The following is an 18,613-nucleotide window of genomic DNA, read 5'->3' as shown; positions in this document are numbered from 1 at the left end:
AGCATCAGAGCAATTCAACTTAGTACCATCTAAATGCAAAGCCATTGCTGGGTAAAAAAAAGTACCATATTAAAAGCTTTTAATACATAATTCACCACGATTCTAATGATCTTTTGATGGAAGTCATTCAGAAACAAACTGTGGAATTGCTTCAGCCTCATATTATGCTCATACTTTTATGCTAGTGAAGACAAATATATCTAGCATGCTACAATGAATTCAAGAAACCACCCAAGTCATTTAACTTTATTACTATTATTGTAAGCCATTCTTAATATGACACAGGCATATTAATATAACATCCAGAGTTGTAAATCCACAGCTCTGTTGACTTGCCATCTTTATTTGGAAACGCAAACTAAAAAGTAAGAGTTCATTTACTTTTTGTTTATTCATTTTGGCTGAAATTGTCTACAGTGATGTCACACAGCATATGGAGCACAACAGAAGGCGAGACAGTACCGGCGCTATCCTACAGATGTCCAGTCGTCTGTGTGTGGCTTTTTTGTTTAGCTATTCCACTGAAAGGTTGATGAACCCTGTGTTCATATAAGCCAGCAATTTTCAAGCTCCCAGATAATACTCTCAGCTCAATAAGTCAGCTTGTGTTTGCCAAGTCCACACTCCAGAAGAAAATAAGAAAATCACTTAGTATCATTTGGGGAAAATAAAAGATACTTCAAATTTTTTAGGCCGCATATGCCATTTCAGATCTATGCAAATGGTCACATGTGACCACATTGTAAACAAAAAAACTACTCAATTATATCTGCTAATTCAGCCAAGACCATTTACATCAAATTAACAGAATTGCTTCAGATTGTCAATTGTGATGTGTATGAATTGTGGTTCTGTTCTAGGCAAAACACCCCATCCATCCATGCAGCCATGCCTGAACAGAGTTGTGACACTCGTAAAACAATGTCAATGCCAAACATACCCAACCAACTGATGCTGAACACTTATGCATTACTACATTGCAATTGCTACCACTACTTACTACTACTACTTACTACTACAAAAATGCTGATTCTTTACTGAATAGCTAATCTAAAAATCATTTATAAGTAACATTAATTCTGTACCAATAGCACAGCCATACTACCTACATATTATTTTAGAGATTATTTTACCACCTGACATTATTTGAGGTGTTTTTAATACAGAAAATTGTCAAATGTAGTGCAATTAACCCAATAAATATAAATATATTTTATATTATATTTATATTTCAAAAATAAAGGTTTATAGTGCAAAAACATGAAAGAAAAAAAAACACTTTATTTTTCCCTGTAAGTGTAGACATTTTTTTAATTTAATGTGTCTGGCCTCCAGTGTCATCCACTTATTTTTAGCTGTACAAAACAGCTTATTTTGCTGCTTGATATTGCAAACTGGGGTGTCATTTTGCAAACTTATATTACAGTTTTTCTCAGTCGCTTTGGTGCATTTCTTGAATCATCCTTAATATTTGCAAAGAAGTATATGCATTTATCAAAACAATTCATACAAACAGCACCCCACAATGGATTTCCTGCAAAAGCTTGTAACTTACTCAAAATCTTTAGTTCATCTCTCAAAAGTAAGTATTTATGTCAATGAACATATCAGTGCAATCAGAATGAAAAGTCCTTGTGTCGTTTTTCACAAACAAGATAGTCGAAATGCTTAGTCATGTTGTCAATGTTAGTATTACCTGATGTGAACTATGGAAAAAGTTTGGATGACAGTTTCTGTATTGAAATGCAGAAGGCTGTGCTTCTTATGTATGCCCTATATCCTTTCAAATGTACAAATTTACACATTACTGTATGTGAGATATTGATTTAAAGAGACTGTTTCAAAATGTTTGAATAATTGAGGATATGGTTGATCTCCCAATATTTAGCTGCACCCTTCAGCCATCGTAAGGCCATGATTGACAGCATAGTCCATAATAGTGGCCCTTATTTCATCTGATATGTGCCTCTGTTCTTGGACTCTTCTGCCTCTTCCTCTGTTTTGCCTCTGTATCCTCCACCATGCATCTTTACTCCTCTTCTTCCTCGGCTGTTGATCCTGATCGTTTTCTGGATGTTCATCCATCGTCAGAATTTGAAACTCTTGTGTTGTCCTCTGTCTATATATGCTTTCCAACTGAAGATTCATGAGATGCACCTTTCAGCTATTTCAGAGAACTGGTTTATAATTGGTTGATCTATATTCTCCTCATTAGTGAAATTCAAGATTCACTTGCACAATTCCTGGCAAATTTACAAAAAGTCTAATAGAAATGTGTAGAAAATATGCTGGACAGTTTATGACAACTAGATCAACCATTTTGCATTTAATGACTTATACGATGTACTTGCCAGGTTTTAAAATTTGGAAAATAAAACCTCAGATGAACAACAACACATGACACATTGCACCGTGTCATTATTTGTTTAACAAAAATAAAGCCAAAATGGAAAAGCCATGGGTGCCAAAGTTAGGACACCCTCACTGTTAACATATATAGGAATTAAGAGGGTAAGTAGCAGTCAGGCACTGCTAATCAAACGCCTTTGAGCGTTGAAGTCTGAGCACCTCTATAAAAGCAGAAGTTTTGGCAGTTTGCTGGTCTGGAGCCTTCAGGTGTGTGTTAACACAAGAGGTAAGACATCAGCACTGATCTTAGAGAAGCAATTGTTGCTGCCATCAATCTGCGTGGGGTAATACAGCCATTTCCAAACAATTTGAAGTCCATCATTCTACAGTGAGGAAGTTTATTCACTAGTGGAAGACATTCAAGACAGACACCAATCCTCCCAGGAGTGGACATCCCAGCAAATTCACCCCAAGATCAGACCATGTAACACTTAGAGAAACGTCAGACAACCCAAGAATTTCACTGCAGACTCTACAGGCCTTGGTTAACATGTTAAATGATAAAGTTCATGACAGTACAATTAGAAAAACATGGGACAAGTATGGCATGTATGGAAGAGTTGCCAGAAGAAAGCCTCTTCTCTCTATAAAGAGCATGGCAGCACGGTTTAAGTTTGCAAAGTTGCATCTGAACAAACCATAAGACTTTAGAACAATGTCCTTTGAACAGATGAGACCAAAGTGGAGATGTTTGGCCATAATGTACAGTGGCACGTTTGGTGAAAACCTAAAGAGCACATCAGCACAAACATCTCATACCAAAAGTCACACATGCTGGTGGAGGGCTGATGATTTTGGGCTTGTTTTAAAAACACAGGACCTGGGCACCTCACAGTCATTGAGTCAACCATGAACTCCTCTGTTTACCAAAGTATTCTAGAGTCTAATGTGAGGCCATCCATCCAACATTTATAGTTGGACTAAAATTGGGTTATGCACCAAGACAATGCTCCCAAAGCACATCAGAAAATCTACAACAGAATGGCTGAAAAGAAAAGAATCAAGGGGTTGCAACAGTCCAGTCAAAGTCCAGACATCATCCTGACTCAAATCAAGTGGTGAGAGCTGTGCATAAATAAATACCCACAAACCTCAATATAATGGAGCAACATTGTAAAGAAGAGTGGGCCAAAATTCCTCCAGAACGATGTGAGAGACTGATAATGTCATACAGAAAATGAATATTTAAAGTTATTGCTGCTAAAAGTGGATCTACAGGAATCATATTGAATCAGTTGAATCATAGGGTGTCCCAACTTTGTCACACATGGCTTTTCCATCTTGAATTTAGTTTTGTTAAATAAATAATGACATGGTGTGATATGTCATGTGATGTTGTTCATCTGAGGTTTTGTTTTCCAAATTTTAAGGCCTGCCAAGGACCAGATCATTTTTTATTTTGTCCTAATACAGAGAACCATGAAACTCAACAGGGCGTCCTAACTTTTTCACATGACTATATATATATATATATATATGATATGTTGATGAGGAATAGCGATAAACATGCCAGATTTCATTTAGCTGGATCATGTTCCATTAAAAAACAGTTCCCTGTCTTTATTGGAAAGTGAAATGGGAGAGCAAGAGAAATATAGCAAATGCATCATTGCAATTTCTGAATTCCTAAGTACTCTGGAGGACTTGAATGCAACATGAAGTGATGCTTGATAAAAATAACATGGAATGCTTTGTCGTTATTTGAAAGCATTTATTTTGTGCAATCACCATGAAATTGTTACACAAACTGTGGAAAATAGTGGCCATAAGGTTTTGTTTTGTCAGCCAGGGTAATTTTAGTTCTGTTCTGGCAGATAGTCGTGCCTGGTACACTGTCTGCTCAGCCACTGGAAAGCACTCGACTTGAAAGAAGTGATATGTGTGCTGGCCTTTGCTGATTAGCCATTGCATGGCTTCCGTTTGTGGTGAACTGTTACTTTTTAAACAAACGTACGAACCGTTTCCATGGATTTTTTCAACCACATAGCTGTGACCTATAGTTTATAGGCTTGAAAAACAGTTATTACATGATATTTGATGTAGAGTTTACTCAGGTAGATTTAATGTGTAACCCAGTTCTATTTATATTTTAAGGTGACGTGTAATTTTTCGATGGTAAAATACTTTCTTCTGTGCCAACGCAACTTTCAAACACCCACTGTAGGGAAATTGGTTGTTTAAAGCAATTGCTCTAAATAATACCTGTTTGAAAAAATATGGGCCATACCACTCTGAAATGTATCACAGCAACAGGTTTGGCAGAAAAATACTGAAAATTTGAACTTCCCAGCATGCCAAAGTCACAAAACATGCCCACTGCTTATTGACCCCATTGCTGACAAATTTATCAATCTTATAAGGACTTGACATGTAATGTTTTCCATTTTACAGCCTGTTTAGTGATAAAAAAAAAATCAGTGCTCCCAATTAAAATGGTGAGTATGAAATGGAAATAAGATTTGGTTATTTTCTTTAGTTTGTATATACGATTGTGTTTAATACAATTTTTCATAATGTTGCAGAAATGCAGGTCTCAGTCATTGAGTGTGACTTTTTAAAGAATCTGTTTATGTTTTTCGTGATTTTGCTTGATATCTTTACAATATATCAGAGAGATGAGCACACTTGAGTTTCTTGGAAAGCTTTTACAAAGGTCCAAGCAACTGCACCATATAGGCCAAAATATTCATTTTGTTGCAGAACGTCAAAGCTATTTGTCTGTTGAATTCCCAGAAAGTTTTGTACACTGTGGCTCTATTGCAGGAGGGTTTGAGAAACCTGTTTTAAAAAATCATTATTTTTGCTGTTTTGTTTGGTGATGCTAGTGCTGCAGAGATTACACACCTTATATTCTTTTATTTGTCTTGTTTGTTTGTAATGAGACTTTGAAGCTTTAATTTTGAAGGCTTTTATCTAATGGTCAGAAGTGTAAAGTAGTTATGCCTATGGGTTTACAGCTGTCTGAGAGCAGAGCTGGCAGTACTCCCAGACCTCAGTCCTTTCAAGCAGTTATCACCCAGTAAACATCAGGGTTACTGAATGACAAGAGCACAGAACTTGAATTTTATTTGCCCGTGCTGTGAATCTGTTTGTATGAACCCAATTGAATCTCTCACAATGTCAGAACAAACACCTTTTGTTTTGTTGTTTACTTCCTTGCACTGTCTTTCTTGTAAGTTACAAAGAAATACATAAATGAGTTGTCACATAATTAACCCTGATAAGAGATGCTAGCAAATATTTTGTATTGCCCTGGTATATCAGATTAGTGTCACACTGATTTTCATTAGGCTCAACACAAAGTGACACAAATGTTGCCATGGTATTTCAAATATCAGCTTCCCTGGTACATGGAAATGTGCTCTTTCAAGGGTGCTGGCGGAGGAGGAGCACTCTAAACCTCCGTGTGCAATATCGTTCACAGCCAAAACAGATAAATGAAAGTGCGTAAAATAACTGACAAGCGTCACAGAGTGGCCTGCCCACATTACTCCTCTACCCTGCCATTAATATCATGTTCGTGCAATTCATGAATTATATCGCTGGAGGCTTCAAATATTTTTAATACACCTTTGCACAAATCTGACATGCTAGCATTACTGGGTAAATGAGGGATTTGGAACTGCTGTCTAATTGCTGTAGAGAGCAAGTGTTACATGGTAATGTTGCCATCTAGTGAGAGAATAGTAAAAAGGCATAGAGGTGCATGTTGAACACGGTTTCAGTGAAAAGAAGCTGATGTTCAGATACAAGAATGTTTTTTTGACTTTTGAAGCCTGCTTTTCACAGTAAAACGTTCAATCAGTGATGTTACCCTTTTGTCTTTTCTACCACCTGAAAAGGGAATATTTCTGTGTGCCCTTGAGTCTTACTTTTCCTGGCTGCCATTTTATGATTCAATAAATATCTACAGCTCTGCATAATGGCTATCAAGGACAAATGGCATGTTCCTACTCTAGACAGTAAGGCAGCTTTAGAACAACTATACACAAATCTCAATATATCTCAGGTGGTATTTGCTCTGAAATGGCTTAAAAAGCTTTTTACATGTAAAAAGTAAAATACACTGTGCAGGGGGAATTTACACAAGGACCAGATATGATGAACAAACACCAGGAGTCAGAGATGCAATCAACTAAAGATTGAACATTTACTGAAGAAAATAGTTTGCAGTTTCATCAGCAGAAGTCAGCTTCAATACTCGCGAGGAGTCTGTAGGCCACTCTGCATACAATCTCAATACAACAGTAATTACACTCTAGCAGAGGTCACTAACTGCGTCATTACTTTGGTAAAAAAGATTCTGATTGGTTAAGTTGTAGAAAAACATGACACAAGATTTTATGTGCAAACTGTTGAAAAAAACTGTAGCACACAATATTTGACAATCTTAAGGAAACGTAATGACCGGTCCTGTTACATATACATCACCCAGCCCTAATTTGAAGTTTGGTTACCACTGAGTGTTACAATGACTCAAGGTCAGCTAGCAATCAGCAGACCACAGCTATCAGCTGGATGATCATGACACACAGCTTCACCCTCACTGGTGAGAAGCAGGCTGGAAGACAGGGCGTGAAAATGGATGTGTCATCACCTTCGATTATAGGGAGTTAGAGGTGTGTGCAGGGAGACGCTTTGCCCGGTGTAACCCGACCTCTGTGGGGTCTTCAATGTACAGATGATGAATGAAACTCTTGAGTGAAGGACAGGTCTATAGGCTGAGTGTGTGTGTGCTTGCGCATGTGCATGTGCATGTTTGTGTGTTTATGTGGTCCAGGTGGTCCAGCTTGAGCTTTTTTGTGAATTTGAGTTAGATGATTTAAGAAATTTGGTTTAATAATCAAATATGATTGGCTTAAATAATGCTTAATAATGTTTGTTTTTTAAAGGCAAAATATGTAATTTTTTGCCACAAATATATCCAAACAACAATGACTGTTTTTGAACAGGTTTCCCACTAACATCGAGTAACATTTTCTTGGTCCTTTGAATAAAAGTGTCTAAAATGAAATAAGAACTGATTATCCAATGACTGCTCCAACTTCATTCACTAAAAATGAATAATGAGTCAGAAAACTCTTGCTAAATGACTACCTGAAATGTATTCCTCCTTTAAGGCTGAAATCACCTACGTTTTCACCTTATCAAAAATCTGACAGTTTTAGTCTTATTAGATTTGTCATTAATAATACATACAGACGGCTGAAGTAGCAGGCAATTATAGCGGATTTCATTTGAAGACAGACCTGGCTGGAGGTACTGTATTTATCTTCCAGTGGACAAAATTGCCTAGAAACTATTTTATTCATTCATTAAATTCTTCTGATATATTAACAAAAGTTATGGGCCTTTAGCAATGTGAGTTTTTTTGATTTGCTTTTTGGTATGAATTGCACCGCAGTTCCTGACATGGTATGCAAGTCAGCTGAAAAGTGCAGAGGATTTTGACTTCTGCTGCCAGAGAAATTTCACTAAAAGAACGGGCACTGATGTGAAACCCCTGAGGCCTGAGTAAATTTCAGAAATCCTCCAGTGGAATCCAATCCGAAATGATACCCTTCTGCACTTCTTACATGACAAAGCCCTTGTGCTGGTGGGGTGACCAAATGTAATCTTCAAATGCAGGAGGGGTGGCTTGATTAGATTTAGTACCTGGTTTTGAGGCTCTGCAGAAGCTCAGAAAACGATTTACAGATGGCCACAGGTTGAGGATGGACAATGAATATAAACCCATCCCTGTCCAGGGGAGAGACTGAACAAAATGAACATAAATCTGGGAGCTGGCTAAAACCGCAGACTGAGGTTGTAAGATAAGACCTACTGAGACAAGAATATTGAACTGTAATCTTAATACCGCTTTGACCTTAGCAAGACCTAGACAGCCTCTTTTTCTTAGACATCAGCTAAAATATTTTGAGTCATTGGTCTCATTTGTGTACCTTATTTCTCTTTCCAAAGTCAGATATTCGCTAGAATTTCACAGAAAGGGAGGTTTTTGGTAACTTCTGATTTTATATATCTTGTAACACACTGTATAAGTCAAAGGTTTAAGAATGTTCACAGATCATTTGAGAGATGGGTCACGTTCAGAACTTGTAAAGTTGACATCGAAAAATAACTATAAAAATGGGCTTTTAATGTTTTGACCTATGAAAGTTTTATTCACAATAATGGCATAAAGGACTTGAAACTGCATAGCTGGCTTTACATTTTAATACGGATATGTCACACAAAGATATTTGAGTCCTGGGCACCAAACTGTGTGAAATCCCCTGGTTTAGGTCATACGCAGTCACCCCTGATCAAAGTCTACACTAATGGATTTTATCTTACTTCTTTTCACGTTTCTGGACCCTTCACAGAAGTGTGTCAACCATTCTAACCTACTTGTAAAGCACAAATCAAAGGGCATCCTCCCTGCTCCAGAAGTTTTTTGGTATGCTTTTATCTCATTCCCACAGAATCTCAGATAACGTCTATATAAATATAAACAATGTAATTTTGTAGTGTCTGTATTAACAATTGATAATAAGTGAAATAGTTCATCTGTCAAACACATGCACTATACAAACTAACCATTTTTATGTCTTTCATCTTTTTTCACTCAGGAAGGTTTTATGAAATGCTCCCTCTTTCCATACATTGAGTCCTCCAAGTGTCCTTTCATCAAAAGCCTTGTCGAATACAGAAGACTTATCGTCTCCCCCAAAAAGGTAACCTTATAGTTCCTAGTCATGTTTCACTCATGTCAACCTTATCCTGATTAGACCTACATTCATACTATGACCTCTATAGAATGTCACAGAAGCTCAGTCTCAAACTGTGCTGCCATTGTTGGGGTCAGCCATGTTATCACAAGAGTTTTCTTTTCCACTCTTTTTTCTCAGTCACTTTGAGAGAGCTTGCCGCTGAAAGGCGTAAGCAGATATAGACATGGGCCATGTTTTAGAAGAACACTCATATTTACTTAAATTTGAGGGTTGAAATTGAGTTTTGTGTTTATTTGGGTTTGGTCAGCCCAGAATGAAAGCACAAAAGTCTGCTTGTATTCTTTACTATCTTCACATTATGCCTTGGCTTCTCTCTGATTTTTATCGCCTACTAAGATCTAATCTTTCTTCGTCTTAACACTTGCTGGGTACTTAGTGAAACGTTGGATATTTGACACGTCTTAATCCCTTTCAGTCGTGACAACCTCAGAGGAATACATGAGAGCCTTTTCGGTAAAGTGACTGAATCAAGTCCGACCCTCAAGTTTAGCCCCTCTGGCAGGTGAAACCCCAGAGGGAGGACTGCTGGTTTTTGATAAGGAAATCCAATCGGTGCTGGAAAGGAGACATTTAGCATACAGAGTCTGAAAGCAATGCCTGGTTCTTTTTGGTTCTTCACTTAACACCTGATGAAATTGCAAGCTTTTCTGTGACACTGTTCAGGAAAGATCAGGCCAGCGGACAAAAGAAGGCAGGGTGAAAGCTGAGGGATCTATTTGAAGACGTCACAGGGTCCTATGCTGATGGCCAAGTATAAGAATGGTGTGGCTGGATTTGGAGCACATGATGTTGATGTCTCTTCTAGATCTAAATTAGAACCAGGACTGCTAATTCAAAATTAATTGCTTCAGGAGATCTATATTACAAGGTGCAGTACGAACAGAGAAGACGAGCTGAAGAAGCACCATGAAACCCTTGTCCACATTCAGCTTGATCCTGAGGGACGTATGGTCTGGCTTGTTTTTACGTGACATGTTCTGTGAGTTTTTGGGAACTGTTCTTTTCCTCTTCATCAGCCTCTCTTCTGTTCTGCTGTGGCCACATGCAGGGCCTCTGTCATGGGACTCCATCACAGATGAACCCCTCCCGACGCTGGACTCTTCTTTGGCATGCTCGCCCGATCCACTACATGTTTCTATGGCTTTCGGAGTATCACTAGCCCTGGCCTGTGTCTGCCTGGGTGAGGTGCACCTCAACCCGGTGGTTACCCTGGCTTTGGTTGCAGGCTTGAGGGTAAGCCCCTGGCGGGCTGTCCTCTTGGTGGGAGCCCAGCTGCTTGGTGCCCTCAGTGCATGTTCTCTCCTGTTAGGCATCACGCCGACTTCCCTAAAGAGCAACCTGGGGGTTAATGAGGTGAGATGTGTTGGATTCTACAGGTTTCTCTTAGTCTGTCTATAACAGTGGTTCTTCCCTTTCCCCTCAAGGTCCACGTTCCCACAGAGTTTAGCGGCAACCTTGATCAAACCTACCTGACTGTAACTTTCTAGTAATCCTGAAGATGTTGTTTAGCTTGTTCAGGTGTGATTGATGATGGTTGAAGCTAAACTGGACCTTGAGGGCCAGAGCTGAGAACCCCTGGTCTATAAGGTTCCCTAATATTACTCTGATATCTATGCTCTGTGTATTCTGATATCTGTGTTCTGGATCTTCTGATCTGTTCTCTACATCAGTGTTCCCACACCCTGTTCTTGGAGGCACCCAATCAAACTCTTCCTAATCAAACCTTATCAACTCATAGGTTCATTAATATAGATTCCAAGATTTGAAATGGATGGGTCAGATTAGGGAGACATGTGAAGTGTTGGGGTACCTCCAGGAATATCTGTGTTCTGGATCATCTGATTACTGTATCTTCTGATGACTTTGTTCTGGATTGGCAGATTTCTGTATCATATGCCTGAGCTCTTCACTTCTGATTTCTGTGCTCTGGATTTTCTGATCTGTTCTATAGATCTTTTGATCTCTGTGTTTTGTATCCTCTGTGGTCTGGATCCTCTTATACTGGTGTTTTGTTATCTGTGATCAGAGTGGGCAAATTTGTCAGGATCAAAATTAAATGTAGTTTAATGATTTGAATGTAGTTTAATGAGCATTTCATTTCCCTCGAGATCTGTGAAAATCTTATTTAAAAGAGACCATTTAAATTTATCTAAAACATTTCTGTGTCTATAGTTAATGTGCTTGCTCAATAAAATCAAGGCTTTTATGCACCATTATTACGTTAACGCTAGGTAATTACCAAGCGATTAAGCCATTCTCATTAATTCCACAATGTAATTTAATGATTTCTTGCAAATTATTCTTAATTTCATTGTGACATGCAGAGTGTTATACTTTTCATTCTCCAATTAGCCAGTTCTCCTTGTAATTTTGATTAACCATTGATGGTTGTTAGTTAAACAAAATGCATAATGTAGAAATTGGATTGAAAGGGTAGAAATGTAAGAAACCATATTATATTCTGTATTATTCTTGCTCAGCATGACATGACATCCTAGTGCACCTGTCAAAGTGGAATACTGCATTTTATTCTGTTTTCTCATTTTTATGTTCTTTTTAGTACAATACAGATCTGTCAAAAAGTTTGTAATAGTAAACAGAAATACAGAGGCATTGTGGTAGAAAGATTGAACATTCAAAAACGTTAGAAAGAAACAGCTAATCTTTGACAAATCAGAAACAAGAAAGGAGTCTAGGGAAGGAGCAGGTCGGTAAATCACTCAGAAGAAAGAAATGGTAGGAGAGTGTCAAAATAAGAATGTGCAAGAAAAATATAAATTTGATGGCAAATGTGCTCTGCGTGTGTCAGAGAAAGTGAGGAAACAGCAAGATGGGCATGGATGGATGGAGGGAGATAGAAAGTGAGAGAGAGAGAAGGGAAGAGAAAATAGTTTGCCAGGTAATTGGAGTGAATGAGGAAAGGAGATAGAGGCAGTCAGAAAAAACAGGTAGTGTCCAACAATAACAGATAAAACTCCACTTACCCTCCTTCAGGTGGCCCCGGGGGTATATCTGTATCAGGCTCTGTTAGTGGAGATGGCTGTTACATTCCAGCTAGTGCTGTGTGTCCAGGCTGCCGCTCATCCCAAATCAGCGTTTTCCTCTGTGGCCCCTGCCATCATCGGCCTGTCTGTCACCCTTGGTCATCTTGTGGCGGTAAGGATGGCTGATGAGATTTCTTTGGACTTTATTTAAAGATATGAATAAAACTGTTCATTATACAAACACTGAAGTGAACTGAATGCTCACTGGTTCATGGATTTTGTAGTGTTAAGTGGTGGTATATAATATTTAGTTATATAATATTTAGTTCATATTAATTCATTAAAGTATATTTTCTCTGTCTGAAATGTAATTCAAGTTCATTAACAGCTAAAAACCTTTCGACATTTGCTGCATTTTTTTATTAAACATAAATTGACTGCTTGTTTGCCACAAATAAATAGGGAGAGATTTAGCAAGAAGTTTGAATTTGGCAGGAGACCCATAGTTGCCCTGTGGTGTTTGGTCTGCAGATTGGCTTCACAGGCTGTGGAATGAATCCTGCCAGGTCATTTGGTCCAGCTGTGTTAACTATGAACTTCCACAATCACTGGGTGAGTAAACAAACCTCATGTGGTAGAAAACAAAATAATCAAAAATGTATGTATATATATATACTGTATACTATTATATATTAATACTAAATTATTATTTGATAAGTTATTCGAATGTATTCATTTTGTATGAACAAACTTACTCGCAAAATGACTTGTACTTAGTGCGCAACTTTATGTAACAATTTTATGAATATGAAGGTTTATGCTGATGTTTCACCTGGCCTCGTGCAGGTGTATTGGGTGGGGCCTTGTGCTGGCTCTCTCCTTGCCTGGCTACTGCATGACCTGGTTCTCCATCCTCGTTGGAGCTGCCTTGGTGACTGGGTGACAGAATGTAAAGAGACACTCCTGAAAGATCTTTCCAAGCAGTCCAGAGGTCCTGAAAACCATATGGAAGCGTAGCCATTCAAATAAACCTTGTATCTCCGTGCAATATTTTAGAGCGTCACTGATTGATTGTCCAATTTCTTTAGAAGTTTGTTTAGAAGACCATCTATTACTGGCAGAGTTTGGTGGATTGCAGATATGTAATTCTGAGCTCAGATGCTTATGAATCCATGTACTCAGGACCGGTCCAAACAGCATCTAATCTCTCGCTCCACTGGTGCAACACATGGACCTATAGCCAAGCAGTCTGTGTGTGTTTTTTTTGCATCAGTGTGTTCAGCTAAAATAAGCTTCCTTTTTTATTAGTTTAGCTGCTACTGTGTGCTGCTGTTTTTGTTTTCTTATCTTTATTATCTTTGTGTAGTTTTGTCAAATAAATTCAGTGCAGCATAGAATGTTGCCAATGTCAGAAAATGAGCTGAAATTCACTATCATTTTATTGTAAACAGATTGTCTTGGGTTTTGCAACTTAATAGAAATGCATATGACTTTAAAAAAAAAAAGAGAGAGAATACATATTGCATATTTATGCACCCCTTTGAAATCAATGACATTTCATGTGAAGTCGCCCTTATTTCTATAGTGATATATGCAATACAGATTGTGACAAAGCAGATCTAAACAACAATAGTGTGATTATATAGCTCAAGTCAGTTCATTGTTGGTTCAGTTCGAATCAATAACAGTGTGAAGTTCATCAATTTGAAATGAGTTCAGTTCAGTAGTTCTACAATAGGCAGTAAAGCTGTTATTCAACTCGAGTCAGTTCAAGGTTGATTCAATTCAGTTCGATAGTGTGGATGTTGCAAAGTGCGATTCAGCAGCTCTACAGTATGGATGGTTAATGTTAATTATTTCTCTCTCTCTCTCTCCTCTCTCTCTCTAATCATATATGGTACACATTATATTTTATTTTTCAAATGTAGTTTGTTAGTCTTGTTTGTTGCAGTGAATAAAAAAGAACAATGGCACTTGACAAAAAAAGTGATTTTTCTCATTTGACATGAAAAAAGCACACAAATAAAGTTACATTTGCAAAATACCCAAACATACTATATCTGTATGTCCCCGAGGGGTAGGATGCAATAAACAGAGTAGGAAAGACATTCACCAGAGCCAGATAAACAAACTTATACATTTATTGGAAGGCATTTTGAACAGCAGGTCAATTTTCCATACTTAAAGAGCAGCTTAATTGCTTCAGGGTGCACTCAGACCCAAATCTGCAACAAATCTAAAGGGGAAACTGAAAAACGTAATAATGATTTTGCGTTTTTTTAGATGAGTATATTTGCTGGAAGTGCATAATCTCTTAGGGGGAGACTTCCTGAGTGTGGCATCTGCTTACACATTTCTGTCACTTCTCTGCTAAACTGTTCCTCCCTTTTTGTTTATTTTCAGCTGTTCAGTACTTTTCTGGTAAATTAGTAATATTAGTATTTTTGGTTTATCTACTATGATGAGGATATATTTAAAGGTATAGTTGAGTGTTCCTATTCTGGAATCTAATTACAAAATTAATTGAAGTTTCTTTAAACCAGCAAATTCTTAATAATAAATGGCAAAAAATGCTCACCGAACATCAAGGAAACTCATGACATGCACCTCATTTTATCTGAAGGAAGCACATCGAAAACATACCCACAAGTGTCATGTTAACTTCAATAACCACAGAGTAGTATAACAAGGTACAGAGCTCTCCCAAAGGAACAGAACAACTTTACATTCTTCCTAGTGGCAGAGAGAATTGTGCAGAACGGCTTTGGGCAACTATAACAAGCGTCTCAGAGAAAATGGAGCAGAGGCTAAAAGTCAGTCTGCTATTTATTATGTTTTTGTCCATACTCATTTATTCAAATCACATCAGTGGCTTTAACCTGGATCTGAACAACTACACGATCTTCTCTGGCCCTGAGGACAGCTACTTTGGTTTCTCAGTAGACTTTTATCAGTCAAGCAGCAAAAGGTGAGTGGTGGTGGTGTCCACAGCTCTGCATATTCATTAGACGGTTGACTGCTATACAGAATCTATTAAAACCGTCACCCAAACATGTTGTACTGATGCTACAATTACCCACACTAATTATAACTTCATTCAACTATTGTAGAGTACCGTTCAAAAGTTTGGGGATCGTAAGAGTTTTAAATGTTTTTAAAAGAAGTCTCTCATGCTCAACAAGGCTACATTTATTAGATCAAAAATCTTTTACATCAAAACTGTAATATTGTGACATTATTACAAATTGTAAAATTTTCTGCAGCCATTACTCCATTATTTCATTATTTGTTCAGATCCTTTAGAAATCATTCTAATATGCTGGTTTGGTGGATTTGGTGCTCATGATACATTTGTTATTATTATAATGAAAACAGTTATGCTTTTTTTTTTTTTTTTTTTTTTGAGTAGAAACTTAAAATAACAGCATTTATTGGGGGGAACAAATCTTGTGCCAATGTTTATCAATTTATTAATCCTTCTTAAATAAAAGTATAAGTAATTAAAAAAAAAAAAAAAAAAAATCTTATATAACCCACACTTTTTAACTGTCATGTGTGCTTGTGAATATACTGTATAAATTATGAACATGCATCACTCATGTGCATTCTTTTATCACTCCAAAGTACACAATTCTAACCTGTACATTACACTGGAGCTGGTTCACTGCTTCAGAATCTGTTAAAAACCTTCACCCAAACACATTGTACTGATGCTACATTTGCACACACTAATTAATAACTTCATGTAACTATTATACAGTACCATTCAAAGGTTTGGGGGTGGTAAGATTTTTATATGTTTTTAAAAGAAGTTTCACGTGCTCAGCAAGGCTGCAATCATTAGATCAAAAATACAGTAAAACCCTAATATTATTCAATTTAAATAACTGTTTTCTATTTTAAATTATTTTGAAATGTAATTTATTCCTGTGATGGCAAAGCTGAATTTTCAGCAGCTATGACTCCAGCCTTAAATGTACACTGTATGCAGTATAAGTGTGGTGGTTGGAGCACCCAGAGCAAACACCAGACAGCCTGGGGTCTCTCGTGGTGGCTCTGTCTTCATGTGTCCTTGGGCATCAAGTGGAGAATCGTGCCAAACTTTAAACTTTGACCAAAAAGGTGAGTAGCATCCTGAGGCCTATATAAACGTGCAGTAAGCATATATCAAAGAGAAAATGGTCATATAAAGGTAAATTCTTTCTACCAAGCTTTTTCCCATGTTTCAAAGGTGATGAAAACATCACATTTGGTAAAATGCTCCTAATGGCTCACAAGTCAAACCAGTGGTTGGGTGCTTCTGTTCGAACCTACAAAAACTACATCTTGGTGAGTTACTGCAGTTCACAAACAGCCCTCACAAAAGAGATAATACAGCCCACATTAAAAAATACTATAGCAATTTATAGAAAATAATATAGTGTTTTTGAACCATACTATAGTAAAGTACTTGAATTAATTTGTTGTGGTAATTCTATAGTTGCTGTTGTAATATAACAACTATGGTAATTTAAACAAATTACTTTACCTAATACTGTACTTAGTTTTCTACAACTATAAGGTATACTGTACTACAAAACACTACAGTTTACTGTAGCAAAAACTAAAGTATAGCCTACTACATTATTTATTGCAGTTTATCAGTTCACTATAGTTACAACCCGAATTCCGGAAATGTTGGGACTTTTTTAAATTTGAATAAAATGAAAACTAAAAGACTTTCAAATCAGATGAGCCAATATTTTATTCACAATAGAACATAGAGAACATAACAAATGTTTAAACAGAGAAATTTTACACTTTTATCCACTAAATGAGCTCATTTCAAATTTGATGCCTGCTACAGGTCTCAAAAAAGATGGCACGGGGGCAACAAAGGGCTGAAAAAGCAATAAATTTTTTAAAGATTCAGCTGGGAGAACATCTAGCAACAAATTAAGTTAATTGACATCAGGTCTGTAACATGATTAGCTATAAAAGGGATGTCTTAGAAAGGCAGAGTCTCTCAGAATCTGTGAAAGAGTGCGCCAAAAAGATTGTGGAATACTTTAAAAACAATGTTCCTCAACATCAAATTGCAAAGGCTTTGCAAATCTCATCATCTACAGTGCATAACATCATCAAACGATTCAGAGAAACTGGAGAAATCTCTGTGCGTAAGGGACAATGCCGAAGACCTTTTTTGGATGCCCGTGGTCTTCGGGCCCTCAGATGACACTGCATCACTCATCGGCATGATTCTGTCAATGACATTACTAAATGGGCCCAGGAATACTTCCAGAAACCACTGTCGGTAAACACAATCCGCCGTGCCACATACTGAAGCTATTACAACAGCATGGCTTCGTAGTAGAAGAGTCCAGATCTTTCACCTATAGAGAACATTTGGTGCATCATTAAACGAAAAATATGTCAAAGACAACCACAAACTCTTCAGCAGCTGGGAACCTAAATCAGACAAGAATGGGACCAAATTCCAACACCGAAATTTGTATATATATATATTAGTGGTGGGCCGTTATCGGCGTTAACGTGCTGCGTTAACATGAGACTCTTATCGGGCGATAAAAAAAATATCGCCGTTAATCTATTCTCAAAGTTGGGTTGGGAGCTGGGTCTATACTACGCAAGCTATGATGACTTTCACCTTGATATTTTAGCGGATGTATACCTAGCGAATTGCACTGTAGGGGCGAGAACGAGTCTTGAACCTGTGTGTATGCGTGCTAACATGGATGCAGCTATGAAGCCGCGGGTTTGCTTCAGGAAAATTTATTTTAAGAAGCTTCCCAATGGAAATCGGCAAGTCATTTCTGTCTCGTTACATGGTCGCGCTCTCTGTATCGCGCGCACAGCGGAGTTCCGCCTCGGTTCGCACACACACACACACACACACAAACAAGCGTGGCGCACACAAAAGTGAGCACACTCCCACTCCTATTTGTAAATATTAAGCCACAAAACGTCTATTTAAATATGACTTCTGTGTCTGTGTGAATGTATGGCGCAGACGCACGGGTTTGTTCACTACTCCTACAGAAGACCGCGTGACGCTTGCGGCAATATTAACGTCTGTCGTCTCACTAAATGAGGACATAAATACATGAACAACATCTCCAGAACTGCTCTGAGAGTCACTTCATGAGCATTCGAGCGTTTCATTTGAGAAAAACTATCCTCACGGCAACCCGTCAAAATAAAAGTTCGGTTTCACTTGAAGACATTGGGCAGAACGTAATAGGCTACTACTACTAAAACTATTAAAACCTTATCTTTAAGGAATAATCATACAATGTCTTCAATGTTATTATCAATATTAAATTCTTGATGACTGCTAGTTGTTTACTTATCTACTTGGCAGAATTCAAATGAGCCATTTTAATCTAGATTAATCTAGATTAATTCCAAGATTACAGTGAGATTAATCTAGATTAAAAAATTAATCTA

The 18,613-nt window shown here is 37.6% G+C and overlaps 2 protein-coding genes and 1 long non-coding RNA gene across 3 annotated transcripts in view; 2 read left to right on the top strand and 1 right to left on the bottom strand.

The window, feature by feature from the left end:
* The first annotated feature begins 6,933 nt into the window (after positions 1-6,933).
* LOC131535972 (lens fiber major intrinsic protein) lies at positions 6,934-13,183 on the top strand. The gene is given in 12 exon segments (XM_058768538.1): positions 6,934-6,982; positions 9,598-9,684; positions 9,839-9,878; positions 9,999-10,065; positions 10,067-10,127; positions 10,231-10,535; positions 10,701-10,723; positions 10,819-10,876; positions 11,992-12,081; positions 12,177-12,338; positions 12,698-12,778; positions 13,013-13,183. Coding segments are annotated over 12 exon segments (1,194 nt in total).
* Positions 10,392-18,613, bottom strand: part of LOC131535976 (uncharacterized) — a 16,100-nt gene continuing 7,878 nt past the window's right edge. Inside the window, exons 2-4 of the long non-coding RNA XR_009269798.1 lie at positions 12,999-13,160; positions 12,167-12,367; positions 10,392-10,520 (exon numbers count right to left, since the gene is read on the bottom strand). This is a non-coding gene — a long non-coding RNA (uncharacterized LOC131535976). The remainder of the gene's footprint in view (positions 10,521-12,166; positions 12,368-12,998; positions 13,161-18,613) is intronic.
* The window catches only part of itga2b (integrin, alpha 2b), a 23,241-nt gene continuing 19,483 nt past the window's right edge, over positions 14,856-18,613 (top strand). Inside the window, exons 1-3 of the mRNA XM_058768534.1 lie at positions 14,856-15,134; positions 16,158-16,288; positions 16,398-16,495. Of these exons, the coding sequence (XP_058624517.1) occupies positions 14,962-15,134; positions 16,158-16,288; positions 16,398-16,495 (402 nt within the window). The 5' untranslated portion in view covers positions 14,856-14,961. The remainder of the gene's footprint in view (positions 15,135-16,157; positions 16,289-16,397; positions 16,496-18,613) is intronic.

Source organism: Onychostoma macrolepis, chromosome 03 (genome assembly GCF_012432095.1).
Source record: "Onychostoma macrolepis isolate SWU-2019 chromosome 03, ASM1243209v1, whole genome shotgun sequence".
NCBI lineage: Eukaryota > Metazoa > Chordata > Actinopteri > Cypriniformes > Cyprinidae > Onychostoma > Onychostoma macrolepis.
The sequence above is the reverse complement of the archived record's forward strand: the minus strand, read 5'-3'. Positions and strand labels throughout refer to the sequence as shown.